At 35.6% G+C, this 26973-nt stretch overlaps 2 protein-coding genes across 3 annotated transcripts; both read right to left on the bottom strand.

Annotated features, from left to right (window-relative positions):
• Positions 1-1866: 1866 nt before the first annotated feature.
• On the bottom strand, positions 1867-7148 carry LOC145634819 (putative RNA methyltransferase At5g51130). 2 transcript variants are annotated; one of them, XM_081686180.1, is made up of 8 exons: positions 6718-7148; positions 6397-6562; positions 2932-3046; positions 2801-2848; positions 2652-2701; positions 2410-2477; positions 2224-2322; positions 1867-2120 (listed from the first exon to the last, which is right to left on the bottom strand). In XM_081686180.1, exons 1-5 carry the CDS (start codon positions 6738-6740, stop codon positions 2670-2672), a joined length of 384 nt encoding a protein of 127 aa, XP_081542306.1. In that variant the 5' UTR covers positions 6741-7148; the 3' UTR covers positions 1867-2120; positions 2224-2322; positions 2410-2477; positions 2652-2669. The 2 variants fall into 2 exon arrangements, 1 of the variants encoding a protein (XP_081542306.1); XR_014113598.1 differs by lacking the exons at positions 6397-6562; positions 6718-7148 and adding an exon at positions 4234-4918.
• A 9264-nt stretch (positions 7149-16412) lies between these two features.
• LOC145636015 (putative arabinosyltransferase ARAD1) lies at positions 16413-26581 on the bottom strand. The gene is made up of 3 exons (XM_081687455.1): positions 25520-26581; positions 19711-20076; positions 16413-16993 (listed from the first exon to the last, which is right to left on the bottom strand). The coding sequence occupies exons 1-3, from the start codon at positions 26393-26395 to the stop codon at positions 16805-16807; spliced, it is 1431 nt and encodes a 476-aa protein (XP_081543581.1). The 5' UTR covers positions 26396-26581; the 3' UTR covers positions 16413-16804.
• Positions 26582-26973: the final 392 nt, after the last annotated feature.

Raw genomic sequence — 26973 nt, 5'->3', positions numbered from 1 at the left:
AAAAGATATAGCCGAAATAGTGAGACGGTGTCAGTTTTGGATAGAGTTTGATATCTTATTCATATCTTTTCCGTTGTAGCTCGGAATTGATATTATAATATATCATTGGAAAGATAATTTCAAGGGCTATACAAACATATAAAATTTGGATAAAAACTATGAGTCACAAAAATAATATCTGTCTATCTTTGAACGTCTTTCAATTCGGATAGAAATAGGATTTTCAAAAAGAAAAGTTTTATTCAATTTCAAACTCTTTAATCTTATGTTTTCAAAATGGATAATTAAGATCTTTTAGAAACTTATAGAAGCTTCCAATTAATCCTAATTGGTTTAGTAATGGGATTAAATAATTTGGACCCTCCACATGATCATTGGGTCGTAGGTAAGGTGGGCTTAGGTTTGGTTTGGGCTCAGTTTAATATTTTGGCCATAACTTATTCGTTATAACTCGGATTTGGGCTTATAATATATCGTTGGAAAGATCTTTTCAAACCCCATCCAACTATTCAATCATTGGAACCAGATTATGGACCAAAATAAAGTGGATCAAACGTTTTTACAAAAAGGACACGAAATGAATGATTTTAAAGGACACGAAATGAATTATTTTGGGTTTAAAAGCACGAAAAGAGGAAAATAAGTTATGGTTTGGGGAAATGGGCTAGAAGTTGGGTTGGTTTATGAAATGGAAATATGGGTTTAAGCACTCCAAGAATAAATACTCAACCCGACCAATAATGGCGGTGAAAGGTGTTCATCATCGGGTTTGGTTTTGGGGAGACATTTTTAGGTGTCTACAGATGGCATTCTCTTGGCAGGAGATCATCAAAATAACAGTAAAGCAGCAGCAAATCGGTTACTTTCAGAGACGTGTGCTCGACGGTGCAAGATACGCGTTTCTTAACTTTCTTATCTTTTTAACTAACACTAGTTTGCAGGTATCGGCGTTACAAGAGTGACTTAGAATCGCAGAACATTCTGAATCATTCTCCGTCCCTATCAATACTTTGACTTTTGTTTTCGAAACTTGCGTTTCTCCAAACTCAGTTAAAGTGGGGGCTTCTGTAGACACCCATTTGTATCTCCCCAAAATAAAACCCATACTAGTAGAAAAAGGCTTATTTGCGTCGCTCATTTATAGTATATTTGCGTCGCTTCTATGAGCGACGCAAGTGCTCGCGACGCAAATGACTTTTAAGTCATTTGCGTCGCTCCTTTATAAACAAGCGACGCAAATGACTCTTATGATAAACTTAATTTTTGTCATTTACGTCGCTCCTTTATAAACAAGCGACGCAAATGACTCTTATGATAAACTTAATTTTTGTCATTTGCGTCGCTCCTTTATAAACAAGCGACGCAAATGACTCTCTTGATAAACTTATTTTTTGTTATTTGCGTCACTCCTTTATAAATGAGCGACGCAAATAACTCTTCAGATAAACTTATTTTTTGTTATTTGCGTCACTCCTTTATAAAAGAGCGACGCAAATGACGTTTCTGATAAACTTCTTTTTTGTTATTTGCGTCACTCCTTTATAAAAGAGCGACGCAAATAACTCTTCCGATAAACTTATTTTTTGTTATTTGCGTCACTTGTTTATATAGGAGTGACGCAAATGACTGAGTAGACAATACAAAACTGTTGTATTTGCGTCACTTGTTTGTTTAATGAGTGACGCAAATGAGGTGATTTTTTTTTTTAATTATAATATAATAATTGTCTTGTATATGTTTGTAGTACCTGTTTTCCTTATTAGATAAAGTAATATGCTAACGCTAATATAATTGAAATTAAAATGCAATATTATTGAATAATGCAAATGTAAATTTCGGAGAGTCTCCTTTGTAATTTGGCCTACCCATAAAATTAGGAATGACGGCATTATATTAACAACCTGTCCAATAATTTACATCTCAATATCATAGACATTATACTCATCATCCCAACACCAATTAACCAAATTACTTCATTTCAAGCCTATAATCCAAAACAAGAGTCAAACATGCGCTATGTGGTAAATCTAAAGTTCAACATTACATATAAAATACTCTGCCCAAATATCTCGGATCTCATTTATCTCCTCCTCGGTGTACGGTGTAGTTCTTGAAAAATCCTATCAACACAACAAATATACAAGAGGAAAGTTTTAATTCAAGATTGTAGCTAACATCAAATTGTATTTATCAAACAAAAATGAAATATTTGACAACTCATACCTGAATAAGATCTTCACTGCTATGGTGATGTTCAAGTATTTCGTACATGTAACGCATGACGTAGTAGCCACACTCACGTCCACCCAATTTTTGAGGACACTACATGTAATATATTTGTAAGTTGAATTAAATTGCTATACTTCAATTATTAAGAAACTAAAAGTTAGGGTAAGAAATTAAGGTAACCTATCACTTCCGGACACATGAATCCAATGGAAGCCACTTCCTCCGTATCGAGTAAGTCACTCAAGGCCCTACATATATATCATTTAATAACATTATAAATGGTAATTTGTTGTTGCTATGTACTACTAAAGGAAAAAAAAAATCCAGAAGCAATTATGAACTAAACAGAAGTTTGTGGGCACATGCAAAAGTTTGTCCAAACTAAGAGGCAACAAACAAAAAAATCAAGGCTAAATCATTACCACAAAGATATTGATGACTTATTGATAGCTTGTCACCAGGAACAGGAAGACTGCCAAATTACAAATTACATCATGTATCATAATTGACATACTACGTATAATATTACCCTGCTAAAGCCAGTTTGGAGTCATAGAGATTAGAGACATACTATTATCAATGTCAATGCCAAGGATAGTCCTACAGTCAAACTTCTTTGCTGCAAAACACAATTGAATTGAAAAAAGATCAGAAGTGAAAATTTGCATGCTAAATTGAAAACACAAATGCATTGATCCTTACCAATATTAATAGTTATCAATCCGCTGTTGCAACCAATGTCAAGACAATCTTTGCCTTCAAACCACTCCTTCTTCAGTACTTTGAACCGTGGATCCTCCTCAACGTCATGACCAACCTGAATCATCACTTAAACTTAATTGCAGGATCTCATGACATGGAAATTCAACTTACAATCCAGCGAGCCAACCAGACATTTTCAAGAAAGATAAACAAAACCAAACAAAATACATACAACCACCCCAGAATACATAAAATTTCTAACATTAAAATTTCACATCTTGACTTAATAAAGGCATAAGAAGGAAACTTCCCTAAACTAGGACATATAAACATCGATAAAGGCTTTACTTAGAAATTAGCTCAATACATGCCTTTGGTGAATACTAGAAAATGATCGGGATTAATAGTGTCGTTAGTCTACTAACCCTAATCAAATTAACAATTTGTAAAACCTAAACTACCCTAATACGAGTATAGGGGTAAGTAAAGGGTCGAACCCAAAAGGAAGCATGCGAGCTAAACACTAAGTTCGCTAAGCAAAAGTCAAGGAAAGGATAATTTTGTTGAAATTTTTTTTTTTGAATAAGAAGCACTAAACTACGAATAAGCAAAGATAAAGACGAATAAAATCAAGAAAGAACAACGCTAGGGATACGGGGGTGTCAAACATGATTAGAAAAAAGGGGAATAATCATAGTTATCATGAAGAACATGCCAAAGAACACAAGATCCTACCTAAACAATTCATTCTCATGCAATAGTCTAGGCAAATCAATGAAAGAGGTCTATGCTAATTAAGATCATTCTCATGCATCCTATTAGGCACAAGCTAACTAAGGAATAAAGGGGCACAATACATGGAACTCCATTTTTAACAACTCATTCTCATGCAATCATTAAAATAGAGGTGATCTAAATCTAGTTCAAATCATTTTCATGCATTTAAACTAGAAGGCAATCAAATAAAGTGCTACAATAGTCTCAAGTCAATAAAAATCATATCTTTCATCAATTTAAGGCATGTAATCAATCCACTATCATCATTCGTCCAACATTCAACACATATTTTCCACCCCCTTCCCCTAGCTAAAAGATTAGCCTAGAGAAAGGAGATTAAACATAATAGCAAAACCAAAAATATATTCAAGAAACACAAAACAAAACATGATTAAAAAAAATGAAAACAATAATAACTAGATGAACTAAAAAGACTAACAAAAATAAGCAACAATAAAGCAAATAAATAAAGCTAAAGGAAAGGATTAGAGATTATTAGAGAGAGGGTTAATGAAAGATGAAAACTTGTAGGAATTGCTTGATTGGAAATTAAACTTGACCGAAAATTGATTACTTGGAAGAAAATTGAGCAATAATCTACTTTATCTCTCTAAAAACTATCTAATCTAACCCTAAGAGAGAGAAGCTCTCCTAAACTAACTAAGAAAATAGCATAATGGCCTCCTCTCTAATTACCCCAAAAATGGGTATTTATATACAAGCTATGAAAATAAAAGAAAAGAGAAAATGAAATGGAAAATAAAATAAAACAAACAAAAGAAAAAAGAAAAAGGAAATAGAAAAGGAAAATAAAAGTAAAATTAAAAGAAATTAAAATCCCAAAAGCCCCAAAATCCCATCAGACCCGATTTCCCCTTCTCTTCTTCCTTAAATTCCCTACTCTTGATTTCATCATCAACATCACCACCACGCATTATCAACGGCTCAAATCGAAACACCATCATCACCGACATCTTCATCAACCAGCAAATCAATCAAGGCCGTTAAATTTTTATTAAAACTCGCGTGAGAAGCTCGTGATTGACCCACAATTGCGCGCCCGCACAGACATCGCACAGAGGTCGCGCAAACTTACTGCCTCGACTCTGAATTTGGACTCCAATTGTGTGCGCCTTCTGACAGGGCTGCGCGGCCGCGGAGGAGGCTCGAGATGGTATGAGTTGCGCGGCTATGAGGTGAGTAATTTGGTGGTGATTTGGGTGGTTGTTGTTGATTGGAGGTGGTAATTGTTGGCAGTTTGGTGGCGAAATGGGAGGTGACGGTGGTGTTGGTGGTTTAATTGGGAGGCGTAGCAGGTGTTGCGGGCTGGTCGTTGTTGTGGGGTTGCACGATGGCTGTGGTGTTGGTTGCGGTGATGCTGGGCTGTGAGAACGGCTGATGGTTGGATTGGGGTGATCGGCGGTGGTTGAAATTGGTGCTGTTGGAGTTGTTATTGCAGATTGTAGTTGCAGATGGTGTTGGTGTTTGTTGTTGTAGCTGTTGGTGTTGCGTGGTGGTGTGTTGCTGGTGGGAGCAGGGGAAGTGCAGGGGAGGTTGTGTTTTGTTGCTGTTGTGTTGTGGTGTAGGGTAAGGTGATTGTGTGGTGAAGGATAACAGGGCAGCAGCTAGGGTGTTGCTTGGAAGCTTGTGAATTGTGCTCGAACCTTGGACCCCGAACACAAACTTGACTTTGAAACCCGGAACACCTACAACCAAAAACAACACGAGGGGAAATCGGAAGATAAAATAAAATAAAATAAAATAAGATAAATAAAGTAAAATAAAATAAAATAAAATGCTAAAACTAAAGAAATAATAAAATAAAATAAACTAGAAACTAAAAGAAAATAAATAAAATGAGAGAAGCGGGAAATTATTAACTAAAACTACAAAAATAAACTAAAAACTAATAAAAAGGGCAAAAATACACAAAATAAAGATAAAAGACGAGAATAAGAAAATAATAGAAATAAAGGATAAAATGGTGAAATTATTAGAAAATAAGCCGGAATACGACTCAATAAACACCCTAAAAGTGACATAAAAGTCACTTATCAGAAAACAAAACAGAAACAAACATTTTCATGTAGGAGTTAGCTATATTTCTCAATGAAATTATCAATAACATACATGGTGAAAAGAGTCAGGACAATTTAAAAAAAGAAAATCTTCTGAAAACTCAGAGTTCGTCCCCCTCCCCCTCTCTTCCAATGATTTATTATACAATTACAACTATATCAAAATCTTCATACAAACATGCTAGATTATCAGTGTAACATTACTCAACGCTCTTGAATTAAAAACATACAATTTAACTCTACTCAATTACCATGAAAAGAGAAAGCATAATCAGGCAGAAGTCAGCTTTAATTTAATCATAAAATGTGAAATTTTACCTTCTACAAACTTAATTTTTTGATATATTTTATAACCTAATGTTGCTAGAATCAGTCAAATTTTACAAATTCATTAGGCAGAAATAGTGAATTACCATGAAAAAAATGTATCACAGAAAAAGAGTTTAAATAATAATTATCAATTAAAATTAAAACAGCATTTGAGCATAAGTTTACAATCTTTACACATCTAAATATTTTCTATGGAAACATTAATTTCTCAGAAAACCCCTTAACTTTGAAAAAGAAGAAAGAAATAAAAAAAAGAAGATAAAATCAGAAAGGAACTTACACGGTAACCATAGTAATTCCTGTAATTTCCGAAGGGAGCAACCTCTTTGTTCTTCTTCTTGTTCTTTACAATACCATTATTACCGTTATTAACAGCAACTAGGTTTTCTGTCTTTTTTTTTTTGCGTTGAATCTGCCATTTAATTCTCTTCGGCTTCAAACAGCAACTGGGTTAAGACAATTGAATTAACAATAACCTCCCTTCATAAATGCATTAAAACATATCACATCAATCAATCCAAACTTTGTATAAATTGAAATAAACAGGTATAATTTGAAAAAACAAGATAAACCAATGACTAAATTCAAACCATGATAATACCAAACCCACATGGCCACATACATACATAGCCACTTCAATTGTTGTTGCTGTAATTTGCTTGAACTTCCTCGGGTTTTTTGGGGCGAAATTAAGCGATTTTTCCACTCGAAAATTTCAGTTATTGCTCGAATTTTTGTTGCTGTAATTTCTTGACTTGAACCCAGAAAAAGACGTAATTCAAACAATTATTGTTGCTGTAATTTCTTGACTTAAACTATTGTTGCTGTAATTTCTTGACTGAAATTCGAACAAAAATTATTTATGACTGAAATGGGACGAATTTCTTAGGGTATATTGCGTCGCTGCCAAAAACCCTAGAAATCCCCCCACGAAATCCCCCAATCGAACTTGAAGACCGAAATTGAATTTTTTGGGGTTTTTAGGGTTCGAATTTGTATGCTTTTGAGTTGATTTTTTGCTCGAAATGGGGGATTTTTGGTCGGAAACAATCAATTTTTCTGGGTTTAAGGCTTCGAATTTCTTAGGGTTTTGGTCTAAATTTTTGCTCGAAATTGCTCGGATTTGCAGCCGATTATGGGTCTTCGACTTCACTGCGATTTTAGATGTTAAATTTGCAAGGGAAACGCAAGTTTTTGGCCGAATTTGTTGGATTTCAGAGACAAATTTGTGGGTGTTTTGCTGTAGAAATTCGCTGGAATTTAAGAACTCTTGTTTTTTTTTCTTTTTGTATAGTGAATGTAGGCGCACCTGATGAAAAACTAAGGTCAAAAAACGCAGAAAAACCTAAAGCCAAAAGAGTTATTTGCGTCACTTTATTATAAAAAAGCGACGCAAATAACCTTGTTTATAATGTTGCACACAGTTCAGATGCGTCGCTCATTAATAAAAGAGTGACGCAATTTACTTCATCACTTATTTGCGTCGCTTTATAACTAATGAGTGACGCAAATAAGTTTATTAATTGCGTCGCTTTAATAAATAGGAGCGACGCAAATGATAGAAAGCTGAAATGCACTTGAGTTTTGCGTCGCTTCTTGAATAATATGCGACGCAAATAATTTAAAAGGATGGTAAAAATAAACATTTGCTTCGCTCCTTAGAATAAGTGACGCAAATATGGCGACGCAAATGTACATTTTTCTACTAGTGCCAGTGATGAATACCTTTCACGTTGAATCATAATCGAATGAAGTGAAAGTGTGAAAAGTTTAGTGTTGAGGATAGTTTTAATTTTTTTTCTCTTCTCTCTGTTTTTTAAAACTTATTTTAAGAAAAAACAGCCAATCCAGTTTTGTTGGTCACTGATATGGGTCCAATAGTAGTGTAGTTGGATGGGGCTTCACAAGAGCTTTCCAACAATATATTATAAGCCCAATTCCGATAAATATTGAGGAAGTAATGGCCAATTTACTAAACTGGGCCCGTTTTGAGCCTTATATGCGGCCCAATGATCTAGGGGAGGGCCTAATATAGATTTATCATTCCTAATGCAATTAGGAATGGTTTTAGTCTTCTATATTCTTCTAGAAGGTTCTTTTCATTCCTAATTCAATTAGCATTGATAAATTGACTTTTGTTGACTTTTCAGAGTTTTAATTAAAATTAAAGAGCATTTTTGAGGGAAATACGATTTTATCCTCCTGTACGGCAATTTTTATCTGATTTTAAGAAAACGCGTGATTTTCTGAATTAGCGCCAAACGCCAGCTGTAGCGCCTGGCGCCAGTGGCCAGTGTTGGCGCTAGTTCAGGTTTACGTGCGCCAGCCTCTGTTTTGATATTTTATCTTTTTGGCTGATTTTCTTTATAAATAACGTATTAAAAACTCCGTTTTCAATAACCATTTTTCATCTACAATTCACTAATTCTCATCAAGATTCTCTTGATTATTCTCTCTCTCTCTTTTTCTAAACTAGCTTTCCTCAAATATAAAAATTCTGCATTCATTAGATCTAGAAACACCTAGCCATATTCGAAGTCGTCTTCGCCCTAGACGTGAAAGGTTTAATTTCTGAGGGTTTGGTCCCAAATCTCTCCTTCAATTATTTTATTTAATTGTTTGATTATTATTTTCCTTGAAGTTACTAACATGTGTATTTTGTTATTAGAAAGGGGTACGAGGCATCCAAGTAAGTACTTTAATGTTTTTTATTGATGTTATTATGTAGAAATCATGCTTAGATTGTTATTATGATTCCTAGTATCATGTCTAGGGTAACTTTAATATCAAGTATGATTAAAAGTATGATGCTTCCTATGTTCTTCCTAATATTTATGATTGTTAGTATCATGTTAGGGTTAAAGGTTTGATCTTTATTGCTTAGTGACATGCTAGGGTTTGTTATTAATCTTGTTAGTATCATGCCTAGGATCTTGCTATGCTTTAACATGATTATTATTATGATTAATATTATTGTTATTATGATGATTATTGTTTTGATTTTTATTATGATTATTTTAATTATAATTTATGATTGCTATGATTATGTATTTTATTATTTTGATTACTATTATGTTGCTTGATATTTATTATTATTGCTTGATCACACCTTTTAATGCATGTTTAAAGGGAATTGGTACTTGTAATCACGCTTAATAAGATAATTAATAATCTTGTTAGGGTTAATATGGTTATAATTCAAGTGATCGCCAATAATAGATTTATTTGTGCATTAAATTCAACCAACATAGATAAACAGGTTTAGGGCTAATCCTATTGATTGTATGTTAGTCAGAAAGCGCACATGAATACGATCAGAATAAAGTAGAGGCCTATTATTAGGGCAGGTTCAATCTCTTTTAGGTTGGATTTGTACCTTCATCCCCGAACCCTTATTTGGTTCAAGACCTTATGGAGTTGACGATCTCTTGGATCGTTAAGGGGTGTAACCTTCACCCTGTGAACTGTTTACCAGTTCCTAAGACTTGTTGGCGACTCTTTTGCTCTATCTTCTTCCCTTTTGGACGCCACCGTACTTTAGTGTATGATCACAGTGGGGTTCAAGTTAGGGTTTAACGCTTGAAATTATTCCCTACACGTAGCTTTCGTACTTATATTCAACCTACCTTGAAGTTTTCGGCTACGGTTGATCTTATTGTGGCAGAGGGAGGTTACTACCGAGTTCGGTTTCAACTCTTCAACATTCATTTTGATCAATCTCTTGAAGAGTTCAATGCAGCTCTTGACTTCAATCCAAACTCGGATATTTTTTATCCCGAGCTCTTTTTCAATGATGAGTATGATCAAAACTCATGGTGGGACAAAATTTCAGGGTGTGGTGACTTTGTGACCCGGTATGCTAAGATTAGTAAGGTGTACCAACCATGTTTTTGGGTTCTCCCTCGACTTTTGGGGTATTCGGTATTTTCGAAGGAAGATTTGGGTAAAATGAGTTAGTTGAAGCTTCGGATTCCTTGGGTGGCTAATCGTGAGGAGTACCGAGGTCGTCTAAATTTGGGGTACACATTTGTCAAGTATTTCCAAGGATTACAAGATAGGGAATCCGACGAGATTCCTTGTGGGAGCATGGTCACAAGGCTAGTTGATATGTCCATTTTATATAGTGTTTTACCCCCGTCCCTTGATCATAATTAGTAGTGTTTTTGGCTCTTTAGAGCCACTTTTATTACTAATTGGTGTTTTCTAGTGTTTTCATAATTTTGGTTGACTTTTGTAGGGATTTGCACTTTTGGAGCATTTTCCCGAGATATTATGGAGTGACTAAGAGCATTAGAGGAGCACGACCAGTTTTTATAGCCCAAGGTCGGTTAGATTCATCGAATCGGTGATTAGGGGCTTAGCATTTGAGATTCCGAGGCATTTGGATCGAGTATTCAAGACCCGAAGAGGAAATCCGGATTGGGCTGAAGGATCGGAGCCCAATCGAAGTCCAAAACGTTCCCAAGTGCTCGGGCCCGGCCAAGTATGCTCCCGACCGAGTTCGCGCCCGGCCGGGCACGATAGAAGCACTTATAAGAGAAAAGGCAGGCCCGATCAGGCGACCCTTCGCCCGATCGGGCGCGAGATTTTTAGAAGTGCTGATTCGGCGATTTATTTTAGTTTTAATTAGGAGTTTTTGTTTTAGATATAAATACGATTTTAATGCTTTCGATTAGTACCTCTCTTCTTAGACCTTCTCTCTCTACTTAGTTTTAGATTAGTTTCTCTCTCTACAACTTTGTTCTTAATTCAACTCCTTAAGTCTGATTATTTTGGTAACGATTTCTTCTACTTTAATCTCAGTTATTTACTTTAATTCTTTTATCATGTTTCCTTTAATTTCTTTGTTTAGTTTATATTTAATTATGTGTGAGTGGTTTTTTTCTAGGAGATCGTCAACTCCAATAGATCTGGAACCATGACTGGAAGTTCGGGGATGAAGGTACAAATCCAACCTAAAAGAGGTTGAACCTGCCCTAATAATAGGTCTCTACTTTATTCTTCTCGTATTCATGTGCGCTTTCTGACTAACATGCAATCAATAGAGTAACCCTAAACCTGTTTATCTATGTTGGTTGAATATTAATGCACAAAAAAATCTATTATTGGCGATCACTTGAATTATAATCAAATTAACCTTAAACAAGATTATTAATTATCTTATTAAGCATGATTACAAGCACCAATTCCCTTTAAACATGCATAAAAGGTGTGATCAAGCAATAACAATAAATATATATCAAGCAACATAATAATCATCATATTCAAAATAATAATAATTATAACAATAATTATAATAATCATAATAAAGATAATCATGTTAATAATAAAGCATAATAATAGTAGCAAGATCCTAGGCATGATACTAACAAGATTAATAAAAAACCCTAGCATGTCACTAAGCAATAAAAATCAAGGCTTTAACCCTAACATGATACTAACATGAATATTAGGAAGAACATAGGAAGTATCACATGAATCACAATTGTCATAAGATATTAGAAATTATAGTTATTACCCTAAACATGGTACTAGGAAGCAATAAAACATCCTAACATGACACTAGGAATCAACATAATAATAATCTAGACATGATTTCTATATCATAATATCAATAAATCAATTAAAGCACTTACTTGGATGCCTCATATCTCTTTCTAATAACAAATACACATGTTAGTAACTTCAAGGAAAATATAAACAGACAATTAAACTAAATAATTGAAAGAGAGATTTGGGACCAAACCTTTAGAAATATCAAACCTTTCACGTCTAGGGCGAAGGCAACTTTGAACTTGGCTAGGTGTGTCAAGATCTTGTGAATGCGGAATTTTGTATGAGAAAAGCTAGTTTAGAAAAGAGAAAGAGAAGATATCACGAATTTCTTGATGAGAATTGGTGATTTGAAAAAGGGGAGATATGACCTCTATTTATAGAGAAAAAAGAGGGTCGAAGAATAAGAAAAGAATCCGAATTCGAATCGAAATAGAATTCGATAGACATTAGTTTTTGCGGATTTTGTTTTATCATATCTTTTTATCCAGAAGTCCAAATAAGTCATATAATCTGTTGCTGGAAAGTTCTTTTCAAGCCCCATCCAACTACGTTATTATTGGACCCATATTATGGACCAAACTAAATTGGAATGCACGTTTTTCATAAATAGGGTAAGAAAAGAAATATTTTCAAAAACAGAAAGAAGATATATTTAATAAAAACATCCTCATCACTAGACTTTTTACACTTTTGCTTTATTCGATAATCAAATGACATGAAAGGTATTCATCACTGGGTTTGGTTTTGGGGAGACACAAATGGGTGTCTACGCTTCCTATAGTCGATTTGACACCTATAGTGAGTTTTTGCTACATCCATGTGAGGTTCATCATTTTTCAAACCTTTTACATATTTTGCATGAGCGGCATGGACCCTTGACTATTTCGATCATAATCTTGAATCTTGACTCATAATTCTCAAACACGAGACCGAACCATCTAGGGAAGACAAAGGCATCTTTTCGGGGTGGTAATTTTTCTTTTCTAGGTTAATTTTCTTTCTTTCTAGTTCATTGGGTTTACATTTGCCTTCTTGCTAACCTTTTGAGCCTTTTCCCCTTCTTTTCAAGCCACATCTTTAGAATTTTGAGCCTTTTGTTTCTTTTGTTCCATTTTTGGTTTTTGTGAAGCAAATGGTCATGTTTTTGGAGTTTATGGTAAATAAGTATGGATATTGATTCCTTTTGTAAGCAAGCTTGTCTTGTGTATATTTTGTAAATAATGGCAAATGTATGATAGCAAAAGATGTCCAAAGTTAAAAGAGGCAAGGACATAATAAATTCAACGTTGTAAAAGTCGTCCAAAGTTAAAAGAGGCGTGGACAATTGCTTTGAATATATGCATAAAAAGAAAATAAAACAAAAGGTTAAAACGATAAAATTCAAAAATATTTTGATGTGATTCTTACCTCCTTTTCGAGCATTGAGGACAATGCTTCCTTTAAGCTTGGGGGAGAAGCGTTTACACTTTTTGTATATATGTTTGTGAGTATAGCTTTGAATAAGCTTGGGGGTTTTAGGTTGTTTTTGTTTGGTGAATACTTGATTGTGATTCTAAGAAAGGCGCCTTATTTGATTCACTATTAGGGATACCACCAAATTTTTAAATTTTAGCCTACCCTCCCCCTTTTTCCCTTACGTTACAACCATTGGGAAAGACCTTTCGGCCTAGAGGTTGAGTCACATATCGAGGGAGGGCTTTAAATTATGAGTTAAAGCCAAAATAGAGGGGATGCAAAGTCAAGACGTCGAGTAGCCCAAAAATGTGTTCTTTTCCGGCTCCTTTGAGGAGCCATTGAGATGCTCATTAGAGGGAGATTTGAGACTGTAGGGAGAACGTGGTAAGATCGAATGGGATGAAGGTGAATTGTGATAACTAGTTCTCTACGCTTAGCATATTCTATGTTTCAATCAACCTCAGATATCTTGAAACGTGCATACCCCTATTTGCTTAAGAAAGATGTTTATTCATTTGAAATGTAGTCATTTTGTAAAGTCCAATTTGTAACGCTTTCAATTTTGCTTTTCTTTCTTTTACTTTACTTTTTGTGGTTTGCCTCATGAATGTTGGTGGAGAGTTATAGGTTAAGCTCTTAGGAAACCTTTACGAGACCTCACTCGTCCTCATAGGCGACTTTGGGGTTTAAAGGGCTTGTTGTAGCTAAAAACAACCATGATTCCTACGATAGTGAGTCTTAGTGTATATTCCCGTCTTATGTCTTTCTTTTTCTTTTTTGAATAAGTCTTTCATCCTTATTCTTTCTTACTTTGTTTTGCTCGGGGACGAGCAAAAGTTTAGCTTGGGGGAATTTGATGAGTGTCATTTATGGCACTCATTTGGTTCTCTTTAGGGTGAATTTCATGTTATTTTATAGCTCTTTTCCTTAATTTTTACTCTTTATTTCTTTAGTTTGCATTTTCTTAATTGAATTTCTATCTTTATGCATTTCTTTGTTTATTTTTTTATTTTCTCTTTTATTTGCTTGTTTTCTTTCATTTTTCAGGTTAAGTTCGTTATCCAAATATTCCCGAGGCCCCTTCCCAGATTTGGTATTGATTAGGATGCCTAATGTTCTCCATTTGAAGCTCAAGCATGGAGTAGTGCAAGTTCCTAAAGACTTTAGGCCATGATTTCAAGCCGTGAGGGCATGATTTCTCGTGTTGAACCCACAAAAATGGAGTTTGAAAACTGCAAGGTCCCGTGTTTATCAAGAGCATTGAGTAAAATGCAGGAGGAGCATCGACATGATGGTGAAGAGGGTTGCCCTGTTCCCAGGCGCGGGCGCGCGCGACTATGGTGCGGCCACGCGGTCTGGTGGCGCAGCCAAGTGGCGAGGGCACGCATCTCTCGGGCGCGAGCGCACCTCCCTGGGTCTCTGTTCCGTACCCAGTTTTGCACGGCCGCGCTCCCTCTTGTAGTTGGTCGCGCCTGTACGGGTCTATTTTGGACGATCTAACTAATTTCTCTTTGTTAGTTTTACTATATATAGATTTTCATTCTATTTTTAGAGAGAAAAGAGATTAGAGAGTTCATTTTTAGAAATTAGAATAGAATTAGGTTAGATTTTTAGAGAGAGAAACTCTAGTTTATAGAGAGAGAAGTTCTTGATTGATGATTGAAGATTGATAATTCCAAGTGTTTTCTCCATTGATGTGAAGCAAGTTTGTAAGGATTCCTTTACTTTAACGCAATCTTAGTTTTGATCTCAATTTCTTTGTTAATTGTTCAAGTTGATTGATTTTTGAATTGGTTTTATCTTCATTAATATGATGATGATGAGTTTGTTGTTTAGCTTAGTTTTGATATTGATTTCCATGAATTGTGAGCAGTTTTCTTGCTAGGGGAATGGTGAAGCATATATGAGTAATGGATTTATGGTAATTGGGGGAAATTGACAGAGTTGATGTTGTGATTAAATTGGTTGATTGATTATGTGCATGTGTGTGTTTAATTTAGGAGTTATCAACCTAGTTACTCGCACTAGATTGTGTTTAGGGTAATTTTACCTTGCCATGTGGCCCAATCAGAGGATGACACGTGTCAGCCTCAGAATGGTCCAGAGTGGACCAATCCCTGCTTGACACGTGTCACTCCAGAAATAAAGGGAAAAATGGCGGCCTTCAGGCCCAAATCCCGAGAACGCCGCAAAACGCACAGCCCACCAACGATTAGGGTTCAGTGACCTAATCAGGGGCACAATTTCGAAAGACCCTATAAATAGGGAGATGTCCCTCATTTTGGGGGCACGTTTTATCATTTATTACACATTTACTCTTTGATAGAGACATCCTGAGCTTGGAATCCGAGCAGATCCCTACCTAAATTTCCGCACCTTTTTCTCCCTTCAAGTTTCTAACTTGTGCGTCGGAGGCGGAGCACCACCCAACTGGTGTCTCCGTTTGTTTTGCAGGTACAGCTCACCCCGGATCAATCTTCGTGTTGTAACTCTCCCGAGGGACAAAAACACCCAAAACATTTGGCGCCGTCTGTGGGGAGAGTACCTCGAAGATGGTTCAAGAGTCTGTACCACCCCCTAACCGTCTGGACGATGACCCAGAAGTTTTTACAGACCAGGAAGATGAGGATCCTCAGCTCGAAACCTTCACAACCGAGGATGGCTCGCTCAGAATCAAGAGCATCCGGCCTAGAGATATTTTGGAAAAGATTAAATACTCAACCCGGCCAATAATGGTGGTGAAAGGTTGTTCATCATCGGGTTTGATTTTGGGGAGACATTTTTAGGTGTCTGCATACATTCAATCATTTCGAATGGATATAGTTTTGAATGATTTTCAAAAATATGGTTACTTTAAAACTTATTTACACTTTTGCGCTTATTTACACTTTTGCGTCGGAATGAAACTTATTTACAGAACTACTGTCCACTTAGGCTCGGATAAGTTTTTTATTATTATTATTGTTATTTTTAAAGTAAAACCGCTACCTCAAGTACCTAATACCGCTACTTGTTACTCCATATCTTTATTTAGATTACTAAGCACAAACCGCTACTTAAGGTAGCGACTTTAGGCTATAACCCGGTTTTCTCTAAACAAAAAATTACCCCATATGTATACCGAGCCTACATAGACTATATTTTCGTAATTAAGTTTCATTCCAACGCAAAACCGTAAATAAGTTTTTTTAAAAGTTATATTCTTGTAAATCTTCCTACAGTTTTCCGTTTTATCACAAAAATGCCGCTAGCATACGCAGTGGATCACGTAAATTTGATAAGAGATTTCTTGTGTAAGAGACGGAAAACAATGCTTGTTGATATTTTCGAAAAAAGAATATAGTTTACATTACTAGACTTGAAAAAAACATATATATAGTTACATTACTAAAATTCTCCCCTATTTTCTCGCCATTACATTCTCTCTGGTTTAATTGAATCACCAACTCACCAAGAGCGCAAGAGCATCCATTTGAGTTAACAAAATGTCAGATCCGCGACATGAACATGAATCATAGCCAGTCTGACAAGCAGCCGCGGTGCACAGTGAATGTCTATCTTTGCTTCTACAGATAACGTAGAGCTACTGCAATTTCAGTTTTGAGGTTTTCTGCGAAGTACCCTGAATTAGAAGCAAAGAAGCAGACAGCTGATGTACGTAGTTCAAAACAATGACCCTATAAGGTGGTTAAGGTGCCTGTTTGATTTGAACAAATGCAAGAGCAATCAGGTTGAGACAACTCCGTTCTTACAAGCCGTTTGTCTCGGTTGATCATCAGCTTAACCAGGGAAACTTTCAAACTAACTTGACGCCAGATTTCATTTACTGTTCCATCCGGATCCTCGTATTCAAAATAATGCTTGACCTGCAGTACATCACCAAATGCAGAGAGTAAACCACATTGCCGATATAAAATCAAATCAAAATACCACTAAAGGCCTCCGCCATCAGCTAATTAGGCTAGGGGCTCAAGAATATGCAGTATTTTACAACAAGACATTGTTCCAATTGAAAATTAGCAACTGCATAAACAGTTGCTAATCTCATAATAAATAAATAATTGAATTAGAGAATCTTGGACAACCATTCTTAAATAAAAAAGGCCTTAAGAAAATGAATGCCAACAACTTATGAGAAGCAAATTGCGCTAGGGCTGTCAAGATTTGATCTGATCTAATCACAATCTGACAAAAGCTTAACTGACCTGAGAAAATTGTTTATGCGTTCAAATTGCGCGTCCATGCTATTTTAAATAATTCATTACTCACCTGAACTATGTAACCAACCGTAAACCCAATTGGAAAGCTGTCATCATGTATATTACATATACAATGAGCAAATGACTTCAAGATATACATTATCTCTAAAGGATGAGGGATTTGAAGAAACTAATACAAGCAAAATAGCACATAAAATAACAATAGGTGGGTTATTGCGCAAGATTTGTAGTTTGTACCCACAACTACTGTTACAACCGTCTTTTCCCCAAAATAGAATGTGAAATAAAAAATATCGAAACATTTCAATTTGGAAGTTTGAAATTAAATAAGGGACCATTATTTATTGTCATCATAAGCAGCTAAATTTGGTCCACTTCCCCTTGAATTTAAAAGGGATATTGAGGAGTTACAACGGAAAATTGGGTGATTTAGGCCTTTGGCGTCATCTCAGTGTATACACAATACACCTATCTTAGAAAACATTCCTCCACCAAAATAGAGACTATCACGTAGGGTGAGACACAGCAATCACACTTCGCAAAACATATCACAAACCAACAATAATTCAAGCATAAGATCCACCATACCCAAATAGAGCTGATCTTCACTTGTTTGCATTCTTAGTGATCTTGAATGAGTTTAAAAAATTCACAGTGTTAACATTCATTTTCAAAGAGCATTATAAAATAAACAAAAGGGAAGAAGTGAACACACCTCAACATATTGAATCCCACAATGCCACAATTAATTTCAAAAAGCATTAACATTCACAAATTATACTCAAAGGAAAGCAGCACTCAACAAACTGACAAAATAGTATAAGAAAGGGTTTTTCTAAGCTATGCTCTTGAGGATGTTGAGTTTCCAAGGTGTGTCCATGCTGTTTAAAATTACAAGTTGTGCTCTCCAACTTAAGTTATTTAATCAACAGTACCCTGTGACGTTAACTCGGCGTTAATAATTGTAAGAAAATAGGAAGTAATAAGAAGCGGATGAGAAAACAAATGAAGTACACCAAGAGCTTGACATATCAATGGTTGCTTTTAGAAAAACGAATAAAAAGTAGATGAGAAAATGTGGAAAAAATTCTTGTTAACTCCCTAATATAATTCTAACTCAATATAGGCGTGAAACTTCCATCCAAAGTGGGGTAATTAACAATTTAGAGAATTATTAATGTTGGGTTAACGTCAAAGGGCACATCTTATAATTTTGAAAAAGCATGGGTACACCTTGGAATCTCAACAACCACAGGGGCATAGCTTAGAAAAACCCAATAAGAAAATTTTTGAAAGAAGATATGTAAAGGGTTGGCATTATCCAAACTGACATCCCTAAACATCACATTGCAAACTTAAACATGACTTTGCAATCTGTCACCCAAAAACAATATTCATCAGACCTCATTCATCTCAATCAAAAAATACACAATTTACCTCAATGACCCTTAATTATACAAATAAATGATGAGTTTACAGTGCTTAGTTCCATAATATTACTTCACCTATTTATCATAATATGGAATAAAATAAAGGAATCAAACATTGAAGAGTTTTTCTGTAAAACATCCTTACCAATAACAGTGAAATTGTGCAAACATGTATCTCTCACACTTTCCTCATGCATTACTCATTGTCTAGTACGCACCCACCAATCCTTACTTCATTAGGTAAAATGCCACTATCATTTGGCAATGTGGTCTGCATATGAGTTACTGCCATATATGATGTATCTGATGGATATTCAAACTTTATTTACCAAAATACGAAGTAGAAAAGCTCAAGCCACCAAATCTCTAGAAAACTACAAAAACAAGACTAAAGAAGAACAAAATTCACAATTGCCTTTTGGCAAGACTCGTTTTAATATATGACTTAACATCTCAGATACAGAATTCCAGCTCTACCTTCAGAAAAGTGCTTCAGAAATTTTCCAAATTCATATTACTTAAATTCTAAGACAGTAAATTCGGATGTTTTATCAACCAAAGTGTCAACTAAAATGAGCTGAGAAGAGAATTTTATTCCCCCCCACACCCCCCCCCCCCCCCAAAAAAAAATAATAATAAATAAATAAATCCCAAAACAGAAATCATGACACCCAAAGAAACTTGTATTAATGTGCTATGGCTTACTACTTTACTTGATACACAAATAGACCAAAGTATTGTCTATGAGCAACAAAAGCAGTGTAATAGTGCATTATAAATTCTAATAACTATTCAAACTAACCAAAGATAATTTGGTTTTTAGATTGCAGATCCATAACTTCTGATATGTCAATCAAAAGGTAATACCTACTTATTAAAATACAAATACGGCATGTATAATAAATAGAGAGCATTATTAATAAGGATCAATACCTTCTTCATCTCCTGCTGGTATTCCAAAATTTTAGGTTCAGTAACAGTCCGGAGTAATTTAACTAGAAAGCCATGCTTCATTGATGAGTTGGTATCCACAAATATTGCGATTTTCTTGTAGTCTATGACATCTTCAAAAGGTAATTCAATACGGTCACTGATTATAACTGGTATACACAGGCTTACAATGGCATCAAAGAGACGACAAGCGGATGGAGTATCGCCAGCAGGATGCAAGCAGAACCTTGATGTGTGCATTCCTTGTGTAGCTGCACGTCGACTCTCTCTAGACTGTGCACCATGCTTTATAACAACGTCGTCTTCATTCTCAAGAATTTCAAAGAGCACATCACGAATCTTTCCACCCTGAAAGCAAGATCAGATGAAACACATGGAATCACACAGACTAAAAGAATATAAAACATCATCATCCATCAACTCCTGAAAGGGCTAAAACATATATACATCATTAAAAGAACAGGTCACTGCCCTGCTGAGTGTCTAAAACCCAATCAAAATGATCAGATATCGAATGTACTCAGCTCAACACTCTCCTTCCAACCCATTTTCATCGCTTCATAGGAAAAATCTATGCATTTATAGTTAAATGATTTAATAACAAGGAATTATTCATCGTTGACTTAATGCATGATATTCATGTCACCAGACGATAGGAAGCCAATACCACAACAGTTCCTAAATTAAAGGAACATAAATTATTTGATTTGTGGTTTCTATCATTCTCTCTTTCCATCATATGGACCCTTTTCATATCCTCATTATCTCTCTCTACCTCACTGTAATAGATTCAAGCCAAGAACAGCCAAAAAAGAAAAATGAAATAGAACAGTGAATTAGAGAAGAAAGATTGAGGCTTTAATTGACAGAACAACAGTTTACACGATCGATTGGTTTAGCCTATTAAGATCCACAGTGTGTTTAGCTCACAATTCATCAAATAGTGAAGGATTCGCTCCCAAAATCTGTCTACCTTCTCCTTTCCCCTCCCTCTCTCAATCAATCAAAGCCTTAATCCCATAAGTGGCGTCGGCTAACATGAACCAAATTTGATTATTCAGTGTATAGTAATCGACATAAATCTTTCTCCTCCATCCCTTACGATCCAAAGCTTCATCCTCATGCAAATCCATATACTTTATATCCTTCCTAACTCTTTCCAACCAAGTCATTTTCGATCACTCTCTCCCTTGTTACCCTTCATGGTCCCATTCTTCCACCCTTCGAACTAGTGCACCCTCATGTCTTCGTCTTACATGCCCAAACCAACGCAAACGATTTTCCCTTTATTTATCTGTAATGCCTGCTAGGCGAATAACCTCATTTCTGATTCTATCTCTTAGGGTGTTCCCACACATCCACCTTCACATGCGAATTTATGTAACCTCCATCTTTTTAATGTGCTGCTTCTTAGAAACACAACATTCTGTACCATAGAGCAACACTGGTCTTATGGCGGTCCCGTAGAATTTTCCCTTCAACTATAAGGGAATGCTAAAACTAAGACTACTAACCTAATGATATTAGACTACCCATAGTGCCCCTTAAGTTAGTTTAATAATTCAAGCCATACCTCTATGTTGCATATACCTTATTCCATTGCAATACTGTATTTTTTATGGAATCATAATATTTTATGCAAATTTTCTTTATTTGCATATGATTTTTCACTATCTCTTTCCTTGCACATGGATCCCTCCTCTTCAATTTCTTTCTATCTCTCCTCATCAAGTGGGTTCCTTTAACTCCACACACCTCTTAGATATTGCAATAATAAAGGAATGGAGTTTGAGTTTAGACGGAGTACTAGTTATCAATCTCACTCCTTATGGTTAAGTAAGCTAATGTAGCATCAAAAATAATTAAATAATACGCCTCTAGTTCCTAATTCTAACATAACCCTTCACCAAGAGTCGAAACTTCTCATAGAGCCCTTACACATAAATAATAAAAATTACAGTTTTTTCACTATAGACCCTCGAGTTTTTTTGTTTATTCACCATATACCCATGAAAATTTTTAAATTCACCATTTACCCCTGAGTTATAAAAATTCACCATATACGCCTAATGACAAAAGGATGAGTGAGGTTTGATTAATTATGATTCAAAACCACCTTAGATCTCTTCCTCTATCCCCAAAACCACTCCTCTCATTTGTCCAATCCCTGAAACCACTCCAAATCTCCATAATCATATCCGTATCATCGATTTTGAGGATGAGAAAATGAAATTTGGGGTGGTTTTGGGGGTGGGAAAAAGAAATGTAAATGATTTCAGAGGTAAAGGAATGTATTTAGGGTGGTTTCGAGTCATAATTACCTCTAATAATTGACAAAGTTAACAATAATTAGTCATCAAGGGTATGAAAACTCGATGGTATATGATGAAATTTAAAAAGTTCATGGGTATATGGTGAATAAACAAAAAGCTTAAGAATATATGGTGAAAAACCCGTAAAAATTAAAAGATTTAATTACTTTATATTGTTCTAAAGATAATAGATTACAATATTCGAATGTGACCAAATTGTGGGCCTAAGGTAGTAATAAGTTAAAGTAAAAAAAACAAAACTTAACCCCTCCCCCCACCAATAAAAAATGACTATGCTTCAAACGATATTACGTCCAAGTCTATGGCTAAGCAGCATTTGACATGCCCTACGGAGAAAAACCAAAATTCTGTCACTTAATCCCTGTTAACGCCAACTTTAAGCAAAACATGGCTCAAAAAGGGCAGAAACTTGAGACAGTATCACTAATGTAGTTAATAGCATAGAAGATGTTCATATGAGATAAATGGAATGAGATAAAAGTGAAGTCTTTATTGGAAATGTAGCAAATCTGTAGGGGTCGTTTGAAAATACGGATTTGGTCACATAGGGTCTCAAAGAGGTAATAAAATTGATCACAGATCATGCCGCGATGCAAATTTGAATTCAAATTGTTTTAAAATTTTATAATAGTTGTAGGCTATTAGAATAGTTAAAGTAGACTATTAGAGGCTTAAAGCCACTATTAGGAAGAAACATGGGAAATCACAATCTCTAAATAGCATGTAACTTTGGAGTGAAGATGATGTGAACAAAGAAAAATCAACTTCCAATCCAAGCATCAATGTTTAAGATGCAATTTGAGAGAGAACGAATCACAAAGACTGAATCTTATCGAATGAATCACCAAGTTTAATGCAATAAGGGTTTAATCCAAGTCTAACACAAATTAGAGTAAATAATAGGGGAAAAATCACATAGATTTGCAATAATCACCAAGATTACGAATGGAGAGGGCAAAAGTTGTTCCCAAAAGCAAGCTTAGCCCTATTTAAAGGCTTTACAAATAAACCTAGAGTCTTAACAATACAACCCTTAAATTACAAATGAAAGGCCAAAATTGAAAGCAAGTAAAAATAAAGAACAAAGGAAGCAAAACCCGACACATAACAAGGGCGATGGAACTCTGCTATAGTGCGTTGGAACGAACGATCCTCTTGAACTGAGAAGAGCGGGCACTCCTAAGATTAGGAACAAGTGATATTTTGAAATCAAGTAGGAATTACAGCATTTAGATATGAAGTCATTATCCGAAAGTTTGTTTTGAGTTGGTATTTCTTTTCAAGAGAGAGGGTTTGATTTGGGAGCATCATCGAAAGCTATGGATTGTATGGCTATATGAGCAGTTTAATGGCATTTATGGTGTCAATAGACTATTTGAATAGATACACTATCTAATGATGTGGCTTAGGTGAATAAGAGTTATCCTTGTGTCTTGATTTTACAATTGATAGTTGAAGATGTAAGCAAGTAATCAAGGATGAAAAAGAAAGGTTTGTACTTAAAAATCCAGTACTCAAAATTCAATCAGCCATATCATTTTCATAACATAGAATTTTAAGGTGATTCTAAATTTGTAATTGGATATGAAAGTACAGAGTTTTCCAATGACATGTCTTCTACCTAATTTGAGCAAGTAACGAATAAGTTACGGGCATTTGTTTTGATCTTTCCGGACAGTAGCGAGGAGCGGCCAATGTTCCATGTGAACAAATATTCTTTTTTTCCTCCTACTTTCGTTGTTTAATCTTGGCCATTCATCTTGTAATCCTAAGGCTGTAATTTTAAAACTCTAGGTATGTTTGTAATACCCTAAGCTTAAACTTGTTGTTTTGAAGGATCTTTTGCTTAATTTAAAATCAATTAGATATTCTCTGTCCTTAATCTTGGTGATTATTTGCTATCTTTGTAATTGATTCTTTGTAATCTTTGTGGTAACACTTTGATCCAAGCTTTACTTGGTGTTGACTTTGATTAAAAACCCTATATCATAGATCTTGGTGATTTTTAAGATAGTTTTATCGTGTATTGTTGCATTGGAATTGAAGATATTCCCCTTGTTCCTTGGTAATTTCTTATCTGAAGATGCAATAGTCAATGCGGAGCGTATTGGGGTTGGAATGTTTGATTCACATTGACATAAAAAACAATACTATTTAATCAATTGAAATCCTTTGTGATACAGCCCTACTAAAACAATACAACTATATTTTTGCACCATGTTTGGGGTTCTATACAAATATAAATGAAATCCATAACTTTAGGAAAGGGGACAAAATGATTATCATTCTTCGATGATTACATCATATATTCATCGGCTTATAGCTTGTATGATGTGTGGCTCCCTTTGTTGCGCTAAAACTCCATCATGTAGTCTCTTGTCAAACTCACTCACTCACCTTAAATCATCATCGCACTTACTTCAACAACAGCACACCTCACAGTGATGTTTGTTTGACAGGAAATGGGCATGGTCGTGATTCTAGGCTCTTGATTGTAGTCAGGAATTTATACAAAGTATAATTTTATCAGCTGTTTATCAGGGAAAAAGAAGACATACGAAGTATAATTTTCTTTAAGTACACCCTTTGCACAAATTTAATTTCAAATAAGTTCCCTGCTTGACTTACACAACCAAATCAAGAATATAGTGAAGAAAAGAAAATGACAGGCACAAAGATTCTGTCACTATATGCACCAAGAGATGCATCAAATGCCGACATGTAATTCCTCTAGACTCCAAGGAATAAGGATAACAATGAACAATGTCCAATTGTCCAGCAATGATACTATTATAAAACAGATCCAGCACCTACAAGGCTACAACTATGGCCTACCAAGTAAATTAATATAAGATGTAGCAGGCTAACTTCATCCTAACCCTGAAGATGGAAAGATAAAGCAAAAACTATAAAACAACTAAGTAAATCCAGTGAGAATAATCGATCCACCTTCCATATTCTGGTAAGAGAACTACAAACATCAAAATTCAACAAGCTTACCACACATGACTCATCAAATGTCCTACTGACAGAAATTAACCAGAAAGTGAAATTCATCACAATTTCAAAATAAATATTGACATGTAAGAGAGGCAAAACAGTCCAATTCTATATATGTATGTGTATACTTGTATGTTATATGTGTATCAAACAGATTCGAAATCTACAAAGCTAATCAATCGGATTAACTAAATAACACAGACCAATCTAAGCCATCAGTTAAATAAATCCGACTAAGGGATTGTGTTACAAATTAACCATAACTAAACCAACAATAAGTCAGGGATGCATCACTTGAGTACAAATCAAACACTGATCAAATACAAGTAAAATTCCGGGTTCTAAAACAACAAACAATATACGTAGTACTTAATGCTGCTTGGGTCATTTTATCTAGCATACCAAAGCATATATATATATAACTGAAACAAAACAAGCAAAACAGACGGAATGATTACCTCTTTCCTGTACCTATTACCCATGAAGAAGAGCAATGATTTACGATTTTCAACACCTATATCACCCTTATAAGAATTAATCCGATGCGAATATGGCAAGATAATGTCCTTCACAAGGGAAGCCTGATCAGGCCTCAACCTACCAAAATCAGAAACCAGTAGAATACCATTCTTAATCTTATCAACAACCTTATACAAAGCATTAGGATCTTGGCATATAAATACATGATCCCACCCATTATTCCTCTTCCAATACACTTGCTCTTCCAACCAATCAATCAATTCCTCTTGCATCTTCTCATCACTATAAACCCCAGAAACAGCCCCGTTACCGGCATTCGCATTTGCAGCCCTAATTGGATTCGCCACCAAACTCAAGGACGAGAAAAATGGAACGTAGAACAAATCCGCCTCTTCGGGGTCGAAAACCCTCAAAACAGCCGAGTCAACTCGGTGTTTCTCATCCTTACCCAATTGAGAAAACAAGTACCACTCAGCGGAATGTTGATTCCCAGGATACTTAAGCTCCGAATCATCTGACACCGGTGATTTGATCCCACTTCTTGCCATCGCATAGCTTTCGATCACACCATAAGTGAACTTCCTAGGCAAATCATACATGTAAATCTTCACCTTCTTCGCCGAATTATCACCATTATTGTTGAAAAGCGAGAACGAAGAAGAGGCAGAATCAACGGACGAATGGGGGCTGAGAGGAGAGAGGAAGAAGGTGTTGAAGAACAAGTAAAGAACTAAAACAAGGGAAAGGGTAAAAACTGTTTGCTTCACCATAGAATGTCTGCCAATTCTCATCACAGAGGAAAGAGGAGAAGAGGTTGATCCGACGACTTTGGGGCGGTGAAGATGGTGGCTCATGGCCAATTTATTGTAGTATAGATTTTCAATGATTAGCAACTTTTAAGCTTAATCATGGAGGAGAGAAAAGATCTGACGATTTTGGCAGGGTGCAGCAGTGCAGGTGGAGATGATGATGGCTCAAGCTGAGTTTGGTGATGGCGATTGTGCTCAATAAGTCCATCTGAGATTTATACCGGTGGAATTTTATTTATTTATTTATTTATTTTTGTTAAATATAATGGTGGATTTAGGGGTGTTCAAAAATACCCGACCCGATTGTCCCGACCCGTTGACCCGATGATCCGGCTTAATTAAGCCGGGTATTTTTTTTTATTTTTTTGAAACTACCGCCCGAGAAATTAGCAAATTTTCGGGTCGGGAAATGGGCCAACTTGTGAGAGATGCGGGTACTCGCTGTCCCGGTTTTTTTTTTTTTTTTTCCAGCAACTCTTTTCTACTTGTAGAGTTGTAGGGTTTATCTAACTTGTGAGAGATGCGGGTACCCGAGTTTCTCGGGTCGGGACATGGGTCGGATGTTCAACTACCCGATAATCCGGGTACCCGGATTTGAACACCCCTAGGTGGATTTGGTGGCT

Source organism: Chenopodium album, chromosome 6, assembly GCF_948465745.1.
Source record: "Chenopodium album chromosome 6, dcCheAlbu1.1, whole genome shotgun sequence".
NCBI lineage: Eukaryota > Viridiplantae > Streptophyta > Magnoliopsida > Caryophyllales > Amaranthaceae > Chenopodium > Chenopodium album.
This window is presented reverse-complemented; position numbering and strand designations above follow the sequence as displayed.

What these genes read in the sequence shown, in the direction of transcription:
- LOC145634819 (XM_081686180.1), bottom strand. Translation starts at nt 6,740, where the DNA reads ATGTATGTGGCCATGTGGGTTTG. An exon ending in GGAATTACTATGGTTACCGT is followed by an intron (nt 3,047 to 6,396) that starts GTAAGTTCCTTT and finishes GTGATGATTCAG; the next exon opens with GTTGGTCATGACGTTGAGGA. An exon ending in ATTGATAACTATTAATATTG is followed by an intron (nt 2,849 to 2,931) that starts GTAAGGATCAAT and finishes TGTGTTTTGCAG; the next exon opens with CAAAGAAGTTTGACTGTAGG.
- LOC145636015 (XM_081687455.1), bottom strand. Translation starts at nt 26,395, where the DNA reads ATGAGCCACCATCTTCACCGCCCCAAAGTCGTCGGATCAACCTCTTCT. An exon ending in GTAATAGGTACAGGAAAGAG is followed by an intron (nt 20,077 to 25,519) that starts GTAATCATTCCG and finishes TCTTGCTTTCAG; the next exon opens with GGTGGAAAGATTCGTGATGT. An exon ending in ACCAGCAGGAGATGAAGAAG is followed by an intron (nt 16,994 to 19,710) that starts GTATTGATCCTT and finishes GATGTACTGCAG; the next exon opens with GTCAAGCATTATTTTGAATA.